Genomic DNA, 20,405 nt, shown 5'->3' with positions numbered 1-20,405 from the left:
TGTTGTCGATTCTCAATCTTGCTTTGGAAAACCTGATTTATGCTGTCATTAACTAAAAATAATGAGACCTGGAAAATCACAGCAGCCAATCAAATAAAATAACACATTATTAAGTTTTGTAATGTAGATTTAACTGTTTAATCATATAATAATTGCAGCATAATTACCCTTTATATACACATTTAGATGGAACAATAAAAGCAGCATTGTTTACATTTCTGCATCAGCAATCACCAGTGCTGAAAAAAATGGGATTGTATTAGCATTATAAAATACAGTTTGTGTGTACAGCATCAGGTTGACTGTAAAGAAAACTTTAACTACTGATGAGGTGATTAAGTTGAGGAAGACAAACAACTTTACTACAATCAAACTCCAGCACAAAGCCAGAAAAAGGTTAGGTTAATATTTTACCAACTTTGGCCATTTGACAACTCCGGGCTGCTTACAGACTACGTGCAGACCGTGTAGCGCATTCAGCTGATAAAACGGAGAGCTTTTGCTTAAGAAAAGGGCTTATCTCAGCAAATTGATTGTCTTCTATAAAAGGGATGGTTTAGTCTGAGTAGAACTATTTCTTCAGTGCATGGCTCTTGAAACTATCTGTTTTCTACATTGAGTTACCATTGAACATTTCAGCTGCAAGTAATAATGGGAGTGACCTACAGCGTTGGAGAGTAAGTAATGCAGTTTTTATTGTCTTTAGTTTGATGACAATTTTCATGTTTTCGAAGTGCAGTGAGGCTTTTAAGATGCCTTTGTTTTTGTTTGACAAATGCAAATGACTCGGTGTTTTGTCTCATGTGAGTAAACATGTTGTTTATAATCACCTGTGGTGCTATTTGAATCTCAGAAAGGCATGGATATAGGAGGTAATGTTATATAAACTTGATATTTAACTTTCCAGGCAAAACAATTGTTTTTCATATAAAAATTTTCAATAGAAGAACTTTTCATGAACAGCTACAGATAAAATGATTCAAATGTATGAGTATCTGTTCAGATCTGTTCTGTATTTTTTGCAACAGACAAATGCATTTTGTTAACTTTTCCTATTGAGGCTTTCACAGTCAGCAAGCATTACTTAAAACTGTCTCAGCATGGCTAAAAAAAAAAAGCTGTTCTGATCAGGAAATTCCAGAGAACAATAACTTCAACCAGAGCCAATTCAAAGCACAGGAAGCATTGTTAACACATTTCTTGCCTCCATAGAGCTGTAAGTTGACACTTGCTGCACTTGTCAATGTGCTATTCGTCAAGAGTAAAATCTTGCATGTTAATGAATGTTGTGTCTTATTAATATTTGAAAAATAGAATAGAATAAGCAATGAAGTACGACACATATCAAGCAGAGTTTGGTTTAACTGCATAAACATATTTTTTTGCTACTGATACCTTGAAATAATCAGTAAAAGTGTAATTTTTTATTTAATTAAAGTTCAGCTTTCTTTCTTTCTTTCTTTCTTTCTTTCTTTCTTTCTTTCTTTCTTAAGGTTGTTCTTCACACTTTCTGACATCAGCACTTTAATTTTTGTTTTTAGTGAGTTATGCATTTTATTCTGTCCCCTTTACTTTGAAACCTTGAAATAAAATCCCATCTGGTAATTTTTTTAAGATGTCATTACTAAGCAGGTCTAACTTTCACCTTTCAGCAGGACATAACAGAAAACAGTCAGAACTACAGTATAAGGAGAAAATTTATGTTCTGAGATGTTTATTGCTTAAGTAGTAGGTGATGCTATGAGCTAGATAGCAAAGAGGAAGCAGGAAACAATGTCAGCCTGTAGATTTATGAAGTGGATGCTGACAAAGACCAAATACTTTGGCTGATGTAGTTACAGTAACAAGTGTTTACAAAAAATTATGTCTTAGGCAGCAGAATATGAAGACTGGTAAATAAAAATTTACATTTATTTTATGAAAAAGAAATTGAAAATCATACCTATCTGTCCTTTCACTGTGATTCCATGCTGCTTTCTTTTAGAATAACACATTATGTCCAGATAAAATGCTTTTAATAAACATTGCCTAAGATTTTTTATTAATATTTTTTAAAGCATTCAACTATTCATTTGAGGCACAGTAAGCCTCTCAAATAAGCACCATTCATTGCAGCTGCAGAGGTAGAAATGTGCTTCGTCTTTCTTTCATGATTAAATTTAATTGTTCTTCGCTCACAGGCTCAACCATCTCTACACCTTCTTTGTGCAATGGTCCCCAGAAATCTACACAACAGGCAGCAAGAAGGCCTGCAAGTCTTGCAAGTTCAGAAAAGACCAGCAAGAGAGTGATAACCCTGCAGTGGACAAAGTCTTTGGCGTAATCAACAAGCTCTTCAGAGACCGATTTGAAAAGTTAAAAACTGCAAAAGTCTGGAAGGTACGCCTCAATACAGAGCTGTCATGACTGGATATTTAACAAGGTGGAGTTTTTGAAGTATCCTGAAGTGTTTCATGTGTTTCCTGAGAGAACAGCTCTCCTCCCTCTTACTGTAACAAGATGACGCAGGGAATCTGGCAGTTGTCCCTGGGAGTGTGGAAAATTCCCCGTTTCCCTATATAGACTTCCTGTGTATCCGTTGTTTCTGCATACCAGAAACAGACTAGGATTTCCCACAAATCGTGCCGCAAAGAAATAGTAATTACCGGTAGAATAAAAAAAAACAGTGAGTTTGACTTTCCAACTAATGAAAGTTAGAATATCACTGTGTTTATGAGTGTGAACATTTGCATTCAGATAGCAGACATGTGGAGCAGCAGAGTACAGACTAGGACAGAGGAATGAGGGGCTACATGGAAAAGACAGTAACCTACCAGGGTGCTTCATTTTGTCAGTGACTGTGTGGAGTCATATGTTGGGGGATTACTTCGGTTGCCCAGTGACACATGAACCTCAGTGAGACCAAAACTTTATTTGAAATCCAACAAACTAAAGAAACTCTGAAAGTTACTAGACTGACTGTGAAGTTTTCTGAAGGCAATATTAGGATATACAGAAACAGGCATATAGAAAGCAAAAAGTTGCTTTTGGCATTAGTTTTGTTATCAAATTTTTTATCACTTTTGGCATTAGTTTTGTTATCAAATATTTGTGTTCTTCTGCTCTGCTGCAGATCATCGAAGTGAAGGAGACAAAACGGCGCCTGAGTCTGTGGAGCTCAGTGGTGTCTGAGAGTGAGTACCAGGAACCTGAGGAAACGCTTCCCGTCCTGAAACACGACAGCCAGCTGCTAAATGACTATCACTTACAGAAGGTGAGATATTAGCAGAGACCCAGTTTTTTAAGGCTGATCTGACATCAGTCTACCAGATACTTGACGTATGCTGACCATGTTTGGGACTGGATTTTTAAGGTGATATAGTTTTTTATCCTCTATCTACATGTTAAAAATGATAAATCTTATGGCAGTCTCTGTTTAAACAACAAAAATAAACTTTTATTGACAAATCAAACAACACATTAACAATGGATAGCAAGTGGTGGAAGCAGCAATGCATGCACTTCACTTGATCTCATGGCATGGCTGCAGATCATACTAAAAACACATGCATGAAAGAGAAAAGTCCATAATACTGACAGATCAATGTACTGGTCTATTTCCAGTACTCAGTTAATGCTGTTTTGTGAGGTGTCAAAAGATGTCATCTGATCAAAAAACTACTTTTCCAACAGCTTAATGCTCACATGCCACCAAAGACCCAGGGTTACCCATGGCATCTGGTGTACAGCACCGCCATCCATGGAACAAGCCTGAGGACTCTCTACAGGAACATGGCTGACCTGGACAGCCCTGTGCTGCTGGTCATTAAAGACATGAACAAAAAGGTTGGCATTTTGTTTCTGTAATCGAAATCTAATTCTTAAACCAAATACTATTCTAAAAAATAGAGAAACTACAACCCTGACTGTTACCATTTTACTTTCAGGTGTTTGGGGCTTTTTGTTCTGATCCATTAAAAGTCAGTAAATATTTCTACGGCACTGGCGAGACCTTCTTGTTTAGCTTCAACCCTGATTTCCAGGTAAGGGAAGATTTTATAACAGAGGCGTTTGAATCCTTGAATATACTGCAATAAGTTAACATTTTAAACAGACCTACAGAAGAGCCTAAGAGAAACTCTGAACATGAACCTAATTCTTACAAACTGGAGAGACAAAAACAAATGCATGGGATGTTTTTAATTGCCTTGGATTTTAAATTTATTAAGTTGAATTCATGATAAAAAACATACAATCTTGTATTATTTCATTTTGGCTTCAGCAATACAGGTGGAGTGGGGAGAACTCCTATTTTGTAAACGGCAACTGGGAATCTCTGCAGATTGGTGGAGGAGGGTAAGCTCAGCTCGTGTTTTGGATTCCAGTCAAACATGCTTAAAACATCTAACTGGAAAACTTTTATTAATGATGTTCCACATATGATTTAATTACTGGTTCTTATGTTTATTTTTATTTTTCGTTTTTAGAGGTGGCTTTGCTTTGTGGCTGGATGCGGACTTGTACCACGGTGCCAGCTTCTCCTGTCCTACCTTCCACAACGCTCCTCTTTCCACGCAGGAGGACTTTACTGTTCTCGACGTTGAAGTCTGGACTGTGCAGTGCTGAAGTGCAACATCAATTAAACAAGGATTCCTCTCTGAGTTTCTGATACTTCAAAACCAAAATGGACCGCTATAGCCACACAGAGCATCAGCTCACACAGATCATCCCACGTATAAAGCCTAGGAGACTGGTTCTGCAGGAATGCTTTCTGGTTGGTTGATAAGTGATTGTTGGAGGCAGGCAGGAACAGGAACAGTTCAGTGGGAAGCTGGTAAAGGAACGTTGGAAGCATTATGTTGGCACTGCTTTAATTTGATTGTTTCAAGCATCACAAAAAAGTCTTAAAAGACCACATTCCAGACTTTTAAGTTTTTTTTTTTTTTTCTGGTAAACTGGAATAATACAACTGCAAGTGAGATTACAATATGTTTACAGGGGGGAAATGTTGCATATATTTCCCTATGTTCCAAAGTAAGATCATTTTATTTTATTGTAGAGACACTGAAATGAGGTAGAACTTATATATGTGTATGAGAGGAAATGAGAGGGATAAAGAATCAAATGAATGTGGGATTTTTATGACGCAAATCTTTGATGTTGATAGTCGTATCGACTATATTTTTCTGAATTTGTTGTCTTCTTTTTTTATATTTTATTAGGTAAATAAGTACTTGTGTAGTTTAATGTTTTAAAAAAAAAATTTGGATATTATTATTCATATTATTAGTATTTATTTTATTTTTTTACAAAATCAATCTAAGTAAACTATTTACAATTACAGTTAGTTTAGCTTAATGTTGTATATTTGTTAAGGTGGTGCTGAAATTTCTCACTGTTTTGATTTTCTGAAAAGTATATAAGAAATGTTTTGATGTACTGTTTAAGATTAATTATTTATTCAGATCTATTTCTAATGATACCTCACCAAAAATAAATTCAAGAAAATAAAACTTGCAAAGTGTAATGTGTGTCACTTAAGAATTTAACTGCAAGATTTAAGAGAAAACAAACTAAATTGGACCAAAAGTCACAGAGTAATTTGCTGAAAGTTGTTTCTAAAACTGTTGTTACTAATATACAATGTGATGTATAAAACATCCAGTACTGGTGTGTCAAAGTTAATTTAGATGTTTTGATAAAAAATTAAATAAAAACAAAGATGGAATAAGTTTTTTGGGCATAAAAAATGTACATCTGACATCACCTTTATGGGTGTGAACATTAACAATTTAGTCAGGAAACTTAATTTAAGATGTGACTAAATTATCAAGCAAAAGGCTCTATTTCTTTGTACACAATCCCCCTGCTGGTCAAACAAAGGTTTAGCAGCCATATATCTTAGTTTTCAGTAGTATTTTCGTAATCATGAAGGACATTCCATTTAGGAGTTCACTATTAGATTGTAAATTGTATTTATGCTCTTTTGGAAAATCTAAATAAACGTAAAGTATATATAAAAAAAATCCTTCTTCACAGGGCTATTTGGTTTCTTATATTAAGGATATTGCTTTTTAGTCAAATGTAATAATTATTAATTTCTACAGCTAAATAGCTTCAAAAGGAAATCAATACTGGCTAAACATCCCTAAAAGAAACAAAATGTTGGATATTTTCATATAAGTTTAAACCGCAGGAATCATGAATCAAATTTTCCCACAGAGACTACTTACCTACTTTCTCACCAGTTTAAAACATACCTCTAACCTGTTTGTATGAAAGGATCCATAACATGTAACTATCTGTTCATAAATCACACCCGAATTCAAATATCTCCATGAATCAGAAAAGCTATTAATGTTATCAATGATGTCACATACGAGCCTCGACACGAGCATTATAAAATGATTCCCAGAAGTGACTGTTCCTTTTTCCTGTTTTCACACGTTCTTGGCTGCACTGGCAGAACCAAGCAATGCTCCAGTCTGAGAAAAAATAGGCATAGAGGAAGATTTTGTTTTTATCCTTTCATTTTCCATACCTGCTATTCCAGTTTGGACAGATTGACAGTAATTCACAGACTAGCACAAAGACAAATAACCATGCACACACACACACACTCATACCTAAGGGTCACCCTTTGACCTAACGGTCATGTTTTCAGCTTGTGGGAGAAATCCAGAGTACCGGAAGAGAACCGACACACGTGTGTAGGAGGGCATTTACCTCCAAGCAGAAAGACCCCAAATTTTGGGAATTGAAATCTACAGAGACTGTATCACTTTTGACAAGAGAACGGTGACCATCCTGGTCAGCCAGCATGGGAAAATGTACCTCCACTACGTTGGTCCACACTGCAAAACGTAGTGGAGGTACATTAATGGCCATTTTTTTGTGGTACTGTTACATTTCTTCTGCCTATACCCTTTCTATTGTTTTACGTCATAGTCACATGACTTTCAAGATCCCAGCTGGGAGAAGAAAAAAAAAAAATATATATATATATGGCCGACATTCGCTCATTTTTTTGTGGAAAGATTAATAACTTGAGTTTGTTTTTGCATTAAAATGAGTTTTGATTACATTTCTAGTGAGAAATGTATAGTTTGTTGTCAGAATATTTACTCAGGGAATGTACATATTCACTTGCTTCTTCGTTTCTTGCAAAGATTTTTCAAGATAATGTGAAACTAAGGTTTTGGTATAAACATGGCCGAGATTTCTCTAACTTTTAGTGGGAAAATCAATAATTTCAATCAGTTTCTGCATTTAAATGGGTTTTGATTACCTTTATAGCGAGAAGTGTAGGGTTTATTTACATAATATTTACTTGGTGAACATACATAATCACCCGCTTGCTAGTTTTTGCTACGATTTTTCGGATCTCGTCAGGATTATGTGAAATTGCAACGTTTTGGCTGCTACCCATCGCCTAGCATTTAGCTGCCGCCCCGATTCAACATTGAATTCTTTGTGATTTAACTCCATCTGACGGATCAAACCCTCGCCACTGTGTGCGTTGCGTCTGACCCTGAAATCCCACATACTCCGTCAGTGCTCCGCTCCGCTCCGCCCCGCTGCGCTCCAGACCGCCTGCTCAAAGCAAAGCCTACAGCCGCCGCTGTGGCTCCCATCCGCTCCGCTCTGAGTTCCTTGGAAATCGTAGAGAGCATGCGCGAGATGAACCAGGGTTTCCGCGGATCATTAAAAATAATTACAATTCATTCATTTTTTTTAAATCAAGGCCTTAATTGGCACTAAAATTATTTAGGCTAAATATGTTTATCGAAGTATTTATAATTCTTTAATAAAAAATGCTTATAAAAACAATTGGGCAACTGAAACAACGGAGCGGAGCGCTGACGGAGTATGTGGAATCTGGGGGTGAGGTTGATTTTCAGATCAATGCATTACGTCGTTAACCTGATAACAGCCAGATGCATGTCTCGCTCCGCCTAGCTCCACTCACATACATCTGGGACACAGCCATAGGAATTGCCTGTACTGAAGGCTGGGCCTTATCAAAACTCCTTGCATATGATTGGATAAGCCACTTGTCTGTCATCTTTATCGACGTGCTATTTCAACCACTCACACCGAAGCTATGAGAGCGACGCAGGAAAAAAACAAAACAGAACAGCCGACATCTTGGATATAGCAACAGTGGAATCAGCGCAATGTCGGTAAATGATCAATGTCGTTTGTGCCATGAAAATTTGCGGATAAAAGGCAACATTGTGCACAGCAGACTTCGCTTCTCCACTACGTCACATCCGGGAAACACCCGCCCTGCGTCCTGATTGGCCAGACCATAAATTTGGTTGGGGAAATCACTTTTAATTAGCGGTGTCCCAGATGTATGTGAGTGGAGCTAGGCGGAGCGAGACATGCATCTGGCTGTTGTCAGGTTATTACGTCATGGCATACGGGAGAAACTAATGTTGACAAAATGATCATGGGTTAAGATCGGATGTGTTTTATTTGGAAATCTACCGGATCCTATGTGCATTTAACTTCCTGTTTGGTGCGATCTCATTGATGGGTTTTGACCAGGTTTTGACCAAAGAGGAAATCCTTTCTGCTTGCTTGTTGGAATCATTAACTGCTTTAAAAATATATTATTATTATTCTTACTATGCTTTCCAAATAATTGTTCTTTATTGGATTGTCAGCAAAAATTAAATAGAAAGAAATAAATCTTAATGTTTTGACTTCGGATGCATTTTGAAGCTGCCACGAAGGAGGAGGAGGGAGGAGGAACGAGGAGGAGGAAGAAGGAGGAAGAAGGAGGAGGAAGAAGAAGAAGAGGAAGAAGGAGGAGGAAGAAGAAGAAGAAGAGGAAGAAGGAGGAGGAGGAAGGTTAATCCAATTAGTGTTATTCCTCCATGGCTATTTCCTGAGATAAATGTAGACATGAGACTTATTGAAAAATGATTAGAATTTAAACGAAATATGGATACAGACTGATATATATTTAAGAAACTCATATTATAATTACCTTCAAATATATTCTGATGGTTCTAAGAATTTAAAAGGGTGTGTGGGAATAGGAATATATGTACCAGAGTTCAAAATACACATTTCTAAAAGAATTTCAGATCAACTATCTGTTTTCACAGCAGAGATGGTGGCAGTTATACTGAGTTTCCAATGGGTGGAGGAGGTCAGACCAGACAGGGTGGTGGTATGCACGGATTCCAAAGCAGTTTTAGAAAGTATTCAGGGAGAAGGAAATAATAGGAAAGATTTCGTATTAGACAGTCAGTACAGTTTATTTAGATTATACAGGGGTGGCATTGATATTTGGTTTTGTTGGGTTCCAGCACATGAAGGGGTAAAAGGAAATGAAAAGGCAGACAAATTAGCAAAAAGGGCTTTAGAGGAGGCAATAACAATTACAATTCCTTTAGGGAAAGGGGAAGGAAAATCATTTATTAAGAGGAAAGAAATTAAAAAATGGCAAAAAAAAAGGTGGAATGAAGATAAAAAAGGAAGAAGGTTATATAAAGTACAAAAGTCAGTATTAAATAGAAATATTAATGAGAGAAACCGAAGGGATGAAATAATAATGATCAGATTAAGAGTAGGTCATACTTATTTAAATGACAATTTATACTTAATAGGGAGGAAAAATAATGATAAATGTGAAGGATGTGGAGAGATAGAAAATGTAGAACACGTATTGATGAACTGTAAAACATATGAACCTGAAAGGGAGAAATTGAAAAGAGTTGAAAGGACAGGCCAAGAATGGAGTCTTAAAGGATTATTGGGAAATAAAGGAAATATAAAGGATATTTATAGATTAAGGAAAGCATTATTTATTTATCTTCAGAATACAAAATTAAAAAATAGAATTTAATAGATGTAAAACAATGTTGCTACACACTCATGAACAGTAGGTGGCGGTATGCACGCCCCTTCTCTAGAGCCCGGTGGGAGCGAAAACATTTTGAATGGAAATTAATGGGGAGAAATTAATAAACTTCTGGTCCCAGTCTCTCTCTGTCATTGATTCCAGATATGCTGGTTGTGTATTTAAATTGTTTTGTTTTGTTTTTTATAGTGCAAAAAAAAAAAAATAATAATACCGTGAAGATTTCAGATTATTCCAAGAGTTAAGGCCGCTGTGTGGACTACAGCTATCGTCGCGAGCAACATACGTCACCAGCTGTCCCGGGTACGCTAGAATTTTATTTTCTCCGGCACGTCACCGCATTTTTATTTTATTTTCAAAAACAGGAAAATAGCATGGACAGGATAAGGAAATGTTGAGTCTTTCCATCACGCCGACTGAATGATGGCCAGTCTCGATCTTGCCAGTCGCAGGGAGCAACGTCATCACTCGCAGTGACAGCTGTAGTCCACAAAGCAGCTTCAAGTGAATTTATCAATTTTGTTTGCTATTTCATATTTGTCTTATGTTATATTTTATATATTTGCATATGTGAATTGTTCTTTGGACAAATGTTAACAAAACTTGGGGAAAAAACAAAACAAATAAAGTGGCTTCAAGTAAAACCTGGTTGGAAATAATCAAAGTTCTTTGCAGCATTTTTTTTTCTTTGCATGAAAATTTTTCATTTAAATCCAAGTTCAAAATATCTGGAAACCAGGACAGAGAACGACTGGGACCAGAAGATAATTATTTTCTCCCCTTTGCGTTCCATTCATAATTTTTTCAAATTTTCGTCTCTAAAGTCCCATGGGGCGGAAGTAGATAGCCGTGAGTCAAAGCCTGGTCAAAACCCATCAATGAGATCGCACCAAACAGGAAGTTAAATGCACATAGGATCCGGTAGATTTCCAAATAAAACACATCCGATCTTAACCCATGATCATTTTGTCAACATTAGTTTCTCCCGTATGCCACGACGTAATGCATTGATCTGAAAATCAACCTCAGACGCAACGCACGCAGTGGCGAGGGTTTGATCCGTCAGATGGAGTTAAATCACAAAGAATTCAATGTTGAATCAGGGCGGCAGCTAAATGCTAGGCAATGGGTAGCAGCCAAAACGTTACAATTTCACATAATCCTGACGAGATCCGAAAAATCGTAGCAAAATATTACATTCCCTGAGTAAATATTCTGGCAACAAACTATACATTTCTCACTACAAATGTAATCAAAACTCATTTTAATGCAAAAACAAACTCAAGTTATTAATCTTTCCACAAAAAAATGAGCGAATGTCGGCCATATATATATATATATATTTTTTTTTTCTTCTCCCAGCTGGAATCTTGAAAGTCACGTGACTAGGACGTAAAACTATAGAAAGGGTATAGGCAGAAGAAATGTAACAGTACCACAAAAAAATGGCCATTAATGTACCTCCACTACGTTTTGCAGTGTGGACCAACGTAGTGGAGGTACATTTTCCCATGAGACTGGGTGCCAGCCAGTCTATAACAGCAGAACTCACAGAACTAACATCTGTGCACTCTTACTGAAGGGAGATTTTTGGTAACTCAATTTACCAATGTTTTTGGAAAGCTTAAGAACCCAGAGGGTGTCAAATTATGCATAGAGTTTACATCTGCACTACTATTGTTGTGGACTGTCATGTAAAAATTTTGTAAATCACAAGTTCCTTTTAGATTTCTGTTCAACTTAACTTTGTAGAGAGAATATATTTAATTTAGTTTAAAACCAAGATCTATCATTTTCATTTTGGGTTGTTCTGATTACTTTTGACCCTCCCATTAATTTAGAAGGTTAGAAACACAAGGCAGGGAACATGGTAAAAAGATTTTGATTTTTTTTTTTTTACATTTTTGATTTAACTTTCGTTTTTATTTAAGCTGTAAAATTCTGTGATTTTTATTTTTTATTTTTATTTTTTATTTTTTTTTTGCTGGAAATGAACAACACATATTTTTTCCAAGTCAGAGGTGCATATAAGAAACACCACCTGCCACCAACGACCTTCAGGAAAATGTTGGTTTTGGAACATGGAAGGCTGCTAAATTTAAGTACCATGCTTTAAATCAGCATTGAAGCAGGTACGGAGCCCCTCTGATGACATGGTCAAAAAAAATGTTTAATTGTGGCCACGAAGTAGTATTTCGCGGCCACGCAATAAGTATAATGTGCGCACGAAATACTACTTCGTGGCCACGCAATAAGTTTAACGTGCGCACGAAATACTTATTAATAATATCAATAAATCCGCCCCTGTTTTCAGGCTTATGTTAACTGTAATGACTTATCTTGGACAGGCTGCTATGTAAACGGGCCTTTAGTCCTTCGTTTAGCTATGCTGCGGTTGTTTACACTACGCCTTTTCCACCTAAAATAGCGTCTTAGCAACAAATGTCAAGTGACTGGCGGAGACCGACTGGGTAAGCAAATCGAGCGCGCCTTAGACCTTAGAGAAGGCGCGCTCGATTTGCTTACCCAGTTGTCCAGGAATGATATTAATAGTATTAATAAGTATTTCGTGCGCACGTTAAACTTATTGCGTGGCCACGAAATAGTATTTCGTGCGCACGATAAACTTATTGCGTGGCCACGAAATACTACTTCGTGCGCACGAAATACTACTTCGTGGCCACAATTAAAAATTTTTTTTGACCATGTCATCAGAGGGGCTCCGTAAAGCAGAACCTTTTGCCATAATATTTTGTTAAAAACAATTCTATGATGAAATTTGTTCCCAAACTGAACCCTCCACTTCCACAGAGGGAAACATTTTCCACTATCATGACAGTCAACCCTGAAAGTTTCAGACTAAGATCTACTACTTAAAAAAAAAAAAAAAAAAAAAATTTTCAAGGCTGCACTTTAAAAAAAAGTTTTTGTTTTACACTTGTGTGAACAAAACGACAAATGAATCAGTCTAACTCTAATATTAATAGGAATAGCCCATTCTTATAATTAAGAATAACATTTTCAAAACATGTTTACACTTGGCTGCTGGGATATTAAGTTTTTTGTTTTGTTTTTTAACTTGTTTAACTTGGAAATATATTTTCCACTGAAAAAATGAAGACAATAAAGAAAATATAAATGGGGACAAAACTATTTTAAAAAGATTATGTTTACAAATGACTCATTTTGGATCGTATTGGCTTTATAATTAATTGGTTATTCAGAAAAAATATTTGTAAATATGATGGGGCTAGTAGTAAACTTTGTTTGGGTTCCAGCAGGAGAGAACAAATAAGTTAAGGATAGATATTAATGTTAGTGTTAGTATAACAAAAATAAAGGGTTTAATTAAACAAAAAATAAAAGAGAGAAGACAAAAGGAAGGTGGTTCTATAAAATCCAAAAGAGAATTGGACAAATGAGAAGAACAGAAAGGAACAGGAGAGAAGAGATAATTATTTCATGACTCAGAATAGGACACACAGGATTGAATAGTTCATTATTTTTAATAGGGAAACATCAGACAGGGAAATGTGACTGTGGGGAAGATGAGGCGGTGGAACATGTTATTTGGAGTTGTAGAAAATATTTGATTCAGAGAAACAAGTTAATTAGGAAACTTGAAAATGAAACTTGACATTTTTGATTTACTGCAAAAGATAATCAGGAAGCAGAGAATATCAGGTTATATTTGAGTTTTTGAAACAGATTAAATTTTTTAAAAGGATATCGTTTTTTTGTGTGTTTTTTTTTTTTTTTTGCCATGTGGTCCACACTCCTTACCAGTTGGTGGCGGTAATTTTCACCTAACGTTTTTGCCAACCGCCATAAAACTTTCAAGAAGAAGTAGAAGAAGAAGCGGGGGGGAAAAATTAAGCTCGATGCGCCTGGGATCGACTTTTCTGGTCTGAATATCGACTCTTCTTAGTTCCAATAATGGCGGAGGATCAGCCCCCACAGCCTGTTAAAACTGATACAACCAACAGTACACCGGCAGAGGGATATGATAAGAAATGCATTTTCTGTAGGATTGTAAATAATGAAATGGGAACGGAGCTTCTCCACAATGTGAGCATTTTATGCTTTATGTCGTATTTTGGAAAGTTAGCTAGCTAGCTTTAGCTTGTTTTTTCTAACAGAAGTTCATAGCAGCAAATTTAGCTACTTTAGATTCTGAATGAACATATTTCCCTGTTTTTTATTCTAAATTGCTGACATGTAACGTTGAGCTGAGCTTTAGTGGTGTATAATCATTGTATTTGTATGTTTATGGTGTGATTAATGAATGTCCTATACCTCCCTCTGGTGTAGAGCCATTTCATAGGTTTGATGTCAAAGATCCGCGCCTTTTCACATTTTAATTGTAGACTGTTTATCCTCAGGATCTTACCGTTTATTTGAGGAATATATGTCTGTAAAGGGGTTGGCTTTAATTACAGATAGATAGATGGATCACTGAAGGTACAAAGTCCCTCTTGGTTTAGGTCATTGATTTGAATGCAGAGGCTGCTGATAAACTACATAGTGATCATTGGTGCACTTTGTGAAATAATTGTGTTGCAGGATGGAGATCTTTCCTGTTTCAGGGATATTAAACCTGGAGCTCCACATCATTACTTAGTTGTCCCAAATAAACATGTTGGAAACTGCAAATCTCTCAACAAGGAGCATGTGCCTTTAGGTGAGGTGTTTTATTTTGTTGTTTGGTTTTATTTTCTCTCTATATGTGGTGAATCATATAGTCTTCCTTGTTTAATGGAGCATTATGACTCCCAAGATGTGATCACTGTTAGGCAGGTTGATCAGGTTAAAGGAACATTACAAGTAAAACATTAAAATCAGAAATCAAATAAAAATAAACAAATTTTGTTGTTATTTTTAGTGAAGCAAATGGTTGATGTCGGGAAGGATGTACTCCAAAAAAACAGCGTAACAGATCTCACTGATGTCAGGTTAGCAACATTCAGCATTGTACAGAAGTGCAGTAAGTGTTGATATGACGTGTAGCTGATGTCCTGTATGTTTCCTTCGTCTGTAGGTTTGGTTTTCATTGGCCCCCGTTCTGTTCTGTTACACACTTACACCTTCATGTCCTGGCACCAGTCAGCCAAATGGGCTTCATGTCCCGCCTCATCTATAGACTTAACTCCTACTGGTTTGTCACGGTAAGTTCTAGAGTCCCTGACATTTTAAGTTTGAGTTAAGGATACAATAAAATCCTCTCAGTCATCAGAAACGAGAGCTGTAAGCATTTCTCATTTTGTCTGTGACTGTTGGTCACACTGTGGTGTTACATACAGTAACAGTTTCCTAAACCCAGCAGCTGTTTGAGCCAACCATCATATTTACTACAGTGTAAAAGACATTGTTAATAGAACACTGGTTTGACTGATGGGATTTACCCAAAGAGGAAAAGATAACAATTTACCCTGTTTAGTTGAGTCAAATTTCTCAAATCTAAATCCAATAACTATAAAACACCTAGTAAGTTAATTCTACTCATTTCAATTGTACAACCTTAAAAACTGTTTATTAGGGAAAAACCTCAGGTTTGGATTGAACCCATGATCTCAATCTTGCCACTGCAGAGTTACAAACTGCACCGTCACCCAGTTTGCTGGCTTGACTTTTAAACAGTTTCTCAAATAGTGCTGCACGATTACTCTTAATCAAAATTACTGACTGATGATTTATAGGGCTGTGTTTGGAATAAATACAGTTCTAAAGTGTTTTAATTGATTCTCAAAGATCGATTCCTATAATTATACATTGCACATTGTATGCTTTATGTTGCATTTTGGACTGACTGTTGGCTAGCTTTAGCTTGTTTTTTGCTAACATAAGTTCATAGCAGCAAATTTAGCTACTTTAGATTTTGACTGAACATACACTATATTGCCAAAAGTATTTGCTCACCCATCCAAATTATTGGAATCAGGTGTTCCAATCACTTCCATGGCCACAGGTGTATAAATTCAAGCACCTAGGCATGCAGACTGTTTTTACAAACATTTGTGAAAGAATGGGTCGCTCTCAGGAGCTCAGTGAATTCCAGCGTGGAACTGTGATAGGATGCCACCTGTGCAACAAATCCAGTCGTGAAATTTCCTCGCTCCTAAATATTCCACAGTCAACTGTCAGCTGTATTATAAGAAAATGGAAGTGTTTGGGAACGACAGCAACTCAGCCACGAAGTGGTAGGCCACGTAAACTGACGGAGCGGGGTCAGCGGATGCTGACGCGCATAGTGCGAAGAGGTCGCCAACTTTCTGCAGAGTCAATCACTACAGACCTCCAAACTTCATGTGGCCTTCAGATTAGCTCAAGAACAGTGCGCAGAGAGCTTCATGGAATGGGTTTCCATGGTCGAGCAGCTGCATCCAAGCCATACATCACCAAGTGCAATGCAAAGCGTCGGATGCGGTGGTGTAAAGCACGCCGCCACTGGACTCTAGAGCAGTGGAGACGCGTTCTCTGGAGTGACGAATCGCGCTTCTCCATCTGGCAATCTGATGGACGGGTCTGGGTTTGGCGGTTGCCAGGAGAACGGTACTTGTCTGACTGCATTGTGCCAAGTGTAAAGTTTGGTGGAGGGGGGATTATGGTGTGGGGTTGTTTTTCAGGGGCTGGGCTTGGCCGCTTAGTTCGAGTGAAAGGAACTCTGAATGCTTCAGCATACCAAGACATTTTGGACAATTCCATGCTCCCAACTTTGTGGGAACAGTTTGGAGCTGGCCCCTTCCTCTTCCAACATGACTGTGCACCAGTGCACAAAGCAAGGTCCATAAAGACATGGATGACAGAGTCTGGTGTGGATGAACTTGACTGGCCTGCACAGAGTCCTGACCTCAACCCGATAGAACACCTTTGGGATGAATTAGAGCGGAGACTGAGAGCCAGGCCTTCTCGTCCAACATCAGTGTGCGACCTCACAAATGCGCTTCTGGAAGAATGGTCAAAAATTCCCATAAACACACTCCTAAACCTTGTGGACAGCCTTCCCAGAAGAGTTGAAGCTGTTCTAGCTGCAAAGGGTGGACCGACGTCATATTGAACCCTATGGATTAGGAACGGGATGTCACTTAAGCTCATATGTGAGTCAAGGCAGGTGAGCAAATACTTTTGGCAATATAGTGTATTTCATAACTTTGTATAAAGTGCACATTTAAAAACATTGCTTATTTTTACTGCTCTCATAGCTGCTATTAACTTTTATTACTTCATTCATTTGCTATTGAATGTTAATGTTATACTTGTATGAGTAGCCTGATAATGCAGTCATGTAATTCAGGAAAGAGCCAAAATATCTATTTTTAATACCAGTAATCCCATTTTTGATCGAACTGCGTCGAATATGATTAGGGGTGAAAAATGAAATAGATTCTCAAGATTTTGAAACCTGAGAATCACAATGGTTTATGTGCAGTTTTTTTTTTTTTTTTTTCAACATCACACTGTTTATTTTATTGTTTTCTGTTGCTTTGAATGTTCAGCAGAGCTTTTACTTCCTGACACATGCGCACATTGCAATAGCTAAAATCTTTAGGTACATTTTATGAGATATTTTATGTTAAAGTAGCTACTTTTAACAAGAAAGTACAATTATAATTTATAATCTAGATTATTTTCTGCTTAATTTGTGATAAAAAAAAAAATCATGTTTTTACCATCCTACAAAACTAGTGTAAGAATACAGGTTTATTACTGCAATTAGCAAACTATTTGTTAGCACAGAGGCAGAGATTGTGCTGAACATCTAACATCTGTTGACATTTTCTAATGTTTTTACAGGCAGATCAGCTGATTGAGCTTCTCAACACTAAAGCAGAGACGAACTGAAGCACCAGGATCTGTTTTTGTCTTCTCATTGGATTTTTTTTAATAAAGTAACTTCAATCAACCTTCCTGGAGCTGACATGTTGGGTGACAGAGGAGTTAAAATGTTTTCTGCTTTGGCCAAACTTAAAGGGAATGTTTTATTTTAGATGCCTCTACTACATCATAAAGACACTCAGGGTAACAAAGGAAGGCAAATATTTCTCGGTTTCTTCAGAAGCTGCTAAAAAGTTTTCCCTGGAAACAACATGGTATTAAAACTCTTTGGTAATCTGCCATCTCAGACAAAGATAAAACTTTGTTTATCGACCAAAGAGTATAAAAGAGATTTTTTTTATTCCTTATTTTAGAGTTGATTTAATGTTCACTGCATAACAGCTGATTTTCATCAACAGAATTTCACTTCTAAAATTTGAAGCTGAAATCAGTCAATTTTCTGTCATGTTAGAAGACTTTTATTGTGAAGCTCAGGTTTGTGAACAAAACTAAATTACAACTTTATAAAGCATTAACCTAAGACAAGTATTCGACGCGTTGTCAATGTATAATCATAATATTACTTTAAACATTCAATATAAAATGCACTGGTATGGATTTAAGGTTCATGTGATATTTTAGTGATTGCAATTTGTAAATGCCAATGATTATTTAAAAATAAGCTTATAGGCCATGTGCGATTATTGAACTTGGGCTTTTTAAAACCTGCTTTACGTCAAACTCAACTACTTTGACATAATTGCAATCAGAATTCAAACTAAGAAAATAGAGAAAATACAGACAATTAAGTTGTGAAGCTTTTAACTTTACAGCACATGTTCACCTTTCATCAGAATATAGAGCATTGTCATTCATAACTGCTACATATGAGAGTATTAACATTACAGCATGTTTTGTACAATACATATGCACTTTATTAATTACCAATAAACAATGTTGCCCCTAATGGCCGGTGTAATATTTTCTAAATCTCTGGTGGGGTTTGTGACTGGAATGATTTCACTGTACATCTAACTGTGGTTCAGATACATGAAAAAAGCGTTACCACCATGACAGCGTAACTACAGGGCAGCTGTGTAATAAATACATAGCGTGAGACATCCAGCCAAGTCGGATCAGGTTCATCCTATAGCACCATATTATCTGTCACAGGCAGGCTTTGTGTTCTCTTTGGCGTCGGTTCACTCCCCTCTAACACTCTGACTTTAACTGCTCATTCATCTACTTTCAATGCATAACAAAAGAGCAGTGGAGTTTTAAGGAAGCAGAGGATTTTCTTTTCCTCATCTAATCACTTAACACAGCAAGCAAAATCAACTGATTAAATTATTTAACAAATAAGTCGTCCTTGATAACCAAAGGATGAAGACATGCACTCATGAAAAAAAAATTAAATAACAGTGCATCCATGCTTCTCTTAGAAAGGGGATAGTTGTTCATGGAAAACATTGTGTTAAACCTATCACCCATCATGGTAAGTTGCATCTGAAGAATGTTGAATTGGCAATGAATACTTTTTTACACCATCTTTAGTCAGAAATAATATATTTCAGCTAGAGCTTAGCTTAGTGTGTCTAACAGGGGAATTACCCCCAAAGACAGCAATGAATATACGGGGACAGCTAAAATAAAAATAAATTAAGACCTTCTGGTGGCCTAGTCAAAGTACAGTTCAACCTAGACTCAATTGTTGTGTTGGGACCAGTAGAGCTACAAAAAATTGTAATAAAGTTTGGGTCGAAATCCCAGCTGAACAATGTGAGCAGCTGATAAATGTATCCAGAAAACAGATGTTTCAGTTATTAATGCTGACAGGTATTTCCCCCCTAATTATAGTATTTTCTTTCATAATTATCAAATGATATCCTTTAATAGAAGCATTCTTTGGGTATGAAAATATATTGGTTTTCTTTCTATGGGTTGTTTTTTCTGAGGGTTAAATACAGGTAAAAGCCAGTAAATTAGAATATTTTGAAAAACTTGATTTATTTCAGTAATTGCATTCAAAAGATGTAACTTGTACATTATATTTATTCATTGCACACAGACTGATGCATTCAAATGTTTATTTCCTTTAATTTTGAAGATTTGAAGTGGCAACAAATGAAAATCCAAAATTCCGTGTGTCACAAAATTAGAATATTACTTAAGGCTAGTACAAAAAAGGGATTTTTAGAAATGTTGGCCAACTGAAAAGTATGAAAATGAAAAATATGAGCATGTACAATACTCAATACTTGGTTGGAGCTCCTTTTGCCTCAATTACTGCATTAATGCGGCGTGGCATGGAGTCGATGAGTTCCTGGCACTGCTCAGGTGTTATGAGAGCCCAGGTTGCTCTGATAGTGGCCTTCAACTCTTCTGCGTTTTTGGGTCTGGCATTCTGCATCTTCCTTTTCACAATACCCCACAGATTTTCTATGGGGCTAAGGTCAGGGGAGTTGGCTGGCCAATTTAGAACAGAAATACCATGGTCCGTAAACCAGGCACGGGTACATTTTGCGCTGTGTGCAGGCGCCAAGTCCTGTTGGAACCTGAAATCTCCATCTCCATAGAGCAGGTCAGCACCAGGAAGCATGAAGTGCTCTAAAACTTGCTGGTAGAAGGCTGCGTTGACCCTGGATCTCAGGAAACAGAGTGGACCGACACCAGCAGATGACATGGCACCCCAAACCATCACTGATGGTGGAAACTTAACACTAGACTTCAGGCAACG

The 20,405-nt window shown here is 36.9% G+C and overlaps 3 protein-coding genes across 3 annotated transcripts; all 3 read left to right on the top strand.

Moving 5' to 3' along the window:
• Nucleotides 1-520: 520 nt before the first annotated feature.
• LOC119777103 (nuclear receptor coactivator 7-like) lies at nucleotides 521-3,280 on the top strand. Its single transcript, XM_038275897.1, has 3 exons — nucleotides 521-677; nucleotides 2,181-2,379; nucleotides 3,113-3,280. Exons 1-3 carry the CDS (start codon nucleotides 652-654, stop codon nucleotides 3,263-3,265), a joined length of 378 nt encoding a protein of 125 aa, XP_038131825.1. The 5' UTR covers nucleotides 521-651; the 3' UTR covers nucleotides 3,266-3,280.
• A 361-nt stretch (nucleotides 3,281-3,641) lies between these two features.
• LOC119777102 (nuclear receptor coactivator 7-like) lies at nucleotides 3,642-4,920 on the top strand. Its single transcript, XM_038275896.1, has 4 exons — nucleotides 3,642-3,825; nucleotides 3,927-4,022; nucleotides 4,262-4,335; nucleotides 4,467-4,920. Exons 1-4 carry the CDS (start codon nucleotides 3,685-3,687, stop codon nucleotides 4,603-4,605), a joined length of 450 nt encoding a protein of 149 aa, XP_038131824.1. The 5' UTR covers nucleotides 3,642-3,684; the 3' UTR covers nucleotides 4,606-4,920.
• Nucleotides 4,921-13,784: 8,864 nt separating this feature from the next.
• On the top strand, nucleotides 13,785-17,960 carry hint3 (histidine triad nucleotide binding protein 3). Its single transcript, XM_038275802.1, has 5 exons — nucleotides 13,785-13,924; nucleotides 14,420-14,537; nucleotides 14,739-14,808; nucleotides 14,895-15,021; nucleotides 17,648-17,960. The coding sequence occupies exons 1-5, from the start codon at nucleotides 13,793-13,795 to the stop codon at nucleotides 17,693-17,695; spliced, it is 495 nt and encodes a 164-aa protein (XP_038131730.1). The 5' UTR covers nucleotides 13,785-13,792; the 3' UTR covers nucleotides 17,696-17,960.
• The last annotated feature ends 2,445 nt before the right edge of the window (nucleotides 17,961-20,405 follow it).

The sequence above is a fragment of the Cyprinodon tularosa genome, unplaced genomic scaffold (genome assembly GCF_016077235.1).
Source record: "Cyprinodon tularosa strain WSP-4 unplaced genomic scaffold, ASM1607723v1 ctg98, whole genome shotgun sequence".
NCBI classification, from domain to species: Eukaryota; Metazoa; Chordata; class Actinopteri; order Cyprinodontiformes; family Cyprinodontidae; genus Cyprinodon; species Cyprinodon tularosa.
Note: the sequence above shows the minus strand (reverse complement) of the source record. Positions and strands in the feature narration are given on the sequence as shown.

Bases quoted from the DNA above. Each gene is read 5' to 3' on its own strand.
- LOC119777103 (XM_038275897.1), top strand. From the start codon at position 652: ATGGGAGTGACCTACAGCGTTGGAGA. The intron at 678-2,180 runs GTAAGTAATGCA...CTTCGCTCACAG, and splicing joins GTGACCTACAGCGTTGGAGA to GCTCAACCATCTCTACACCT. The intron at 2,380-3,112 runs GTACGCCTCAAT...GCTCTGCTGCAG, and splicing joins AAACTGCAAAAGTCTGGAAG to ATCATCGAAGTGAAGGAGAC.
- LOC119777102 (XM_038275896.1), top strand. From the start codon at position 3,685: ATGCCACCAAAGACCCAGGGTTACCCATGGCATCTGGTGTACAGCACC. The intron at 3,826-3,926 runs GTTGGCATTTTG...TTTTACTTTCAG, and splicing joins TTAAAGACATGAACAAAAAG to GTGTTTGGGGCTTTTTGTTC. The intron at 4,336-4,466 runs GTAAGCTCAGCT...TTTCGTTTTTAG, and splicing joins CTGCAGATTGGTGGAGGAGG to AGGTGGCTTTGCTTTGTGGC.
- hint3 (XM_038275802.1), top strand. From the start codon at position 13,793: ATGGCGGAGGATCAGCCCCCACAGCCTGTTAAAACTGATACAACCAAC. The intron at 13,925-14,419 runs GTGAGCATTTTA...ATTGTGTTGCAG, and splicing joins GAACGGAGCTTCTCCACAAT to GATGGAGATCTTTCCTGTTT. The intron at 15,022-17,647 runs GTAAGTTCTAGA...ATGTTTTTACAG, and splicing joins ACTCCTACTGGTTTGTCACG to GCAGATCAGCTGATTGAGCT.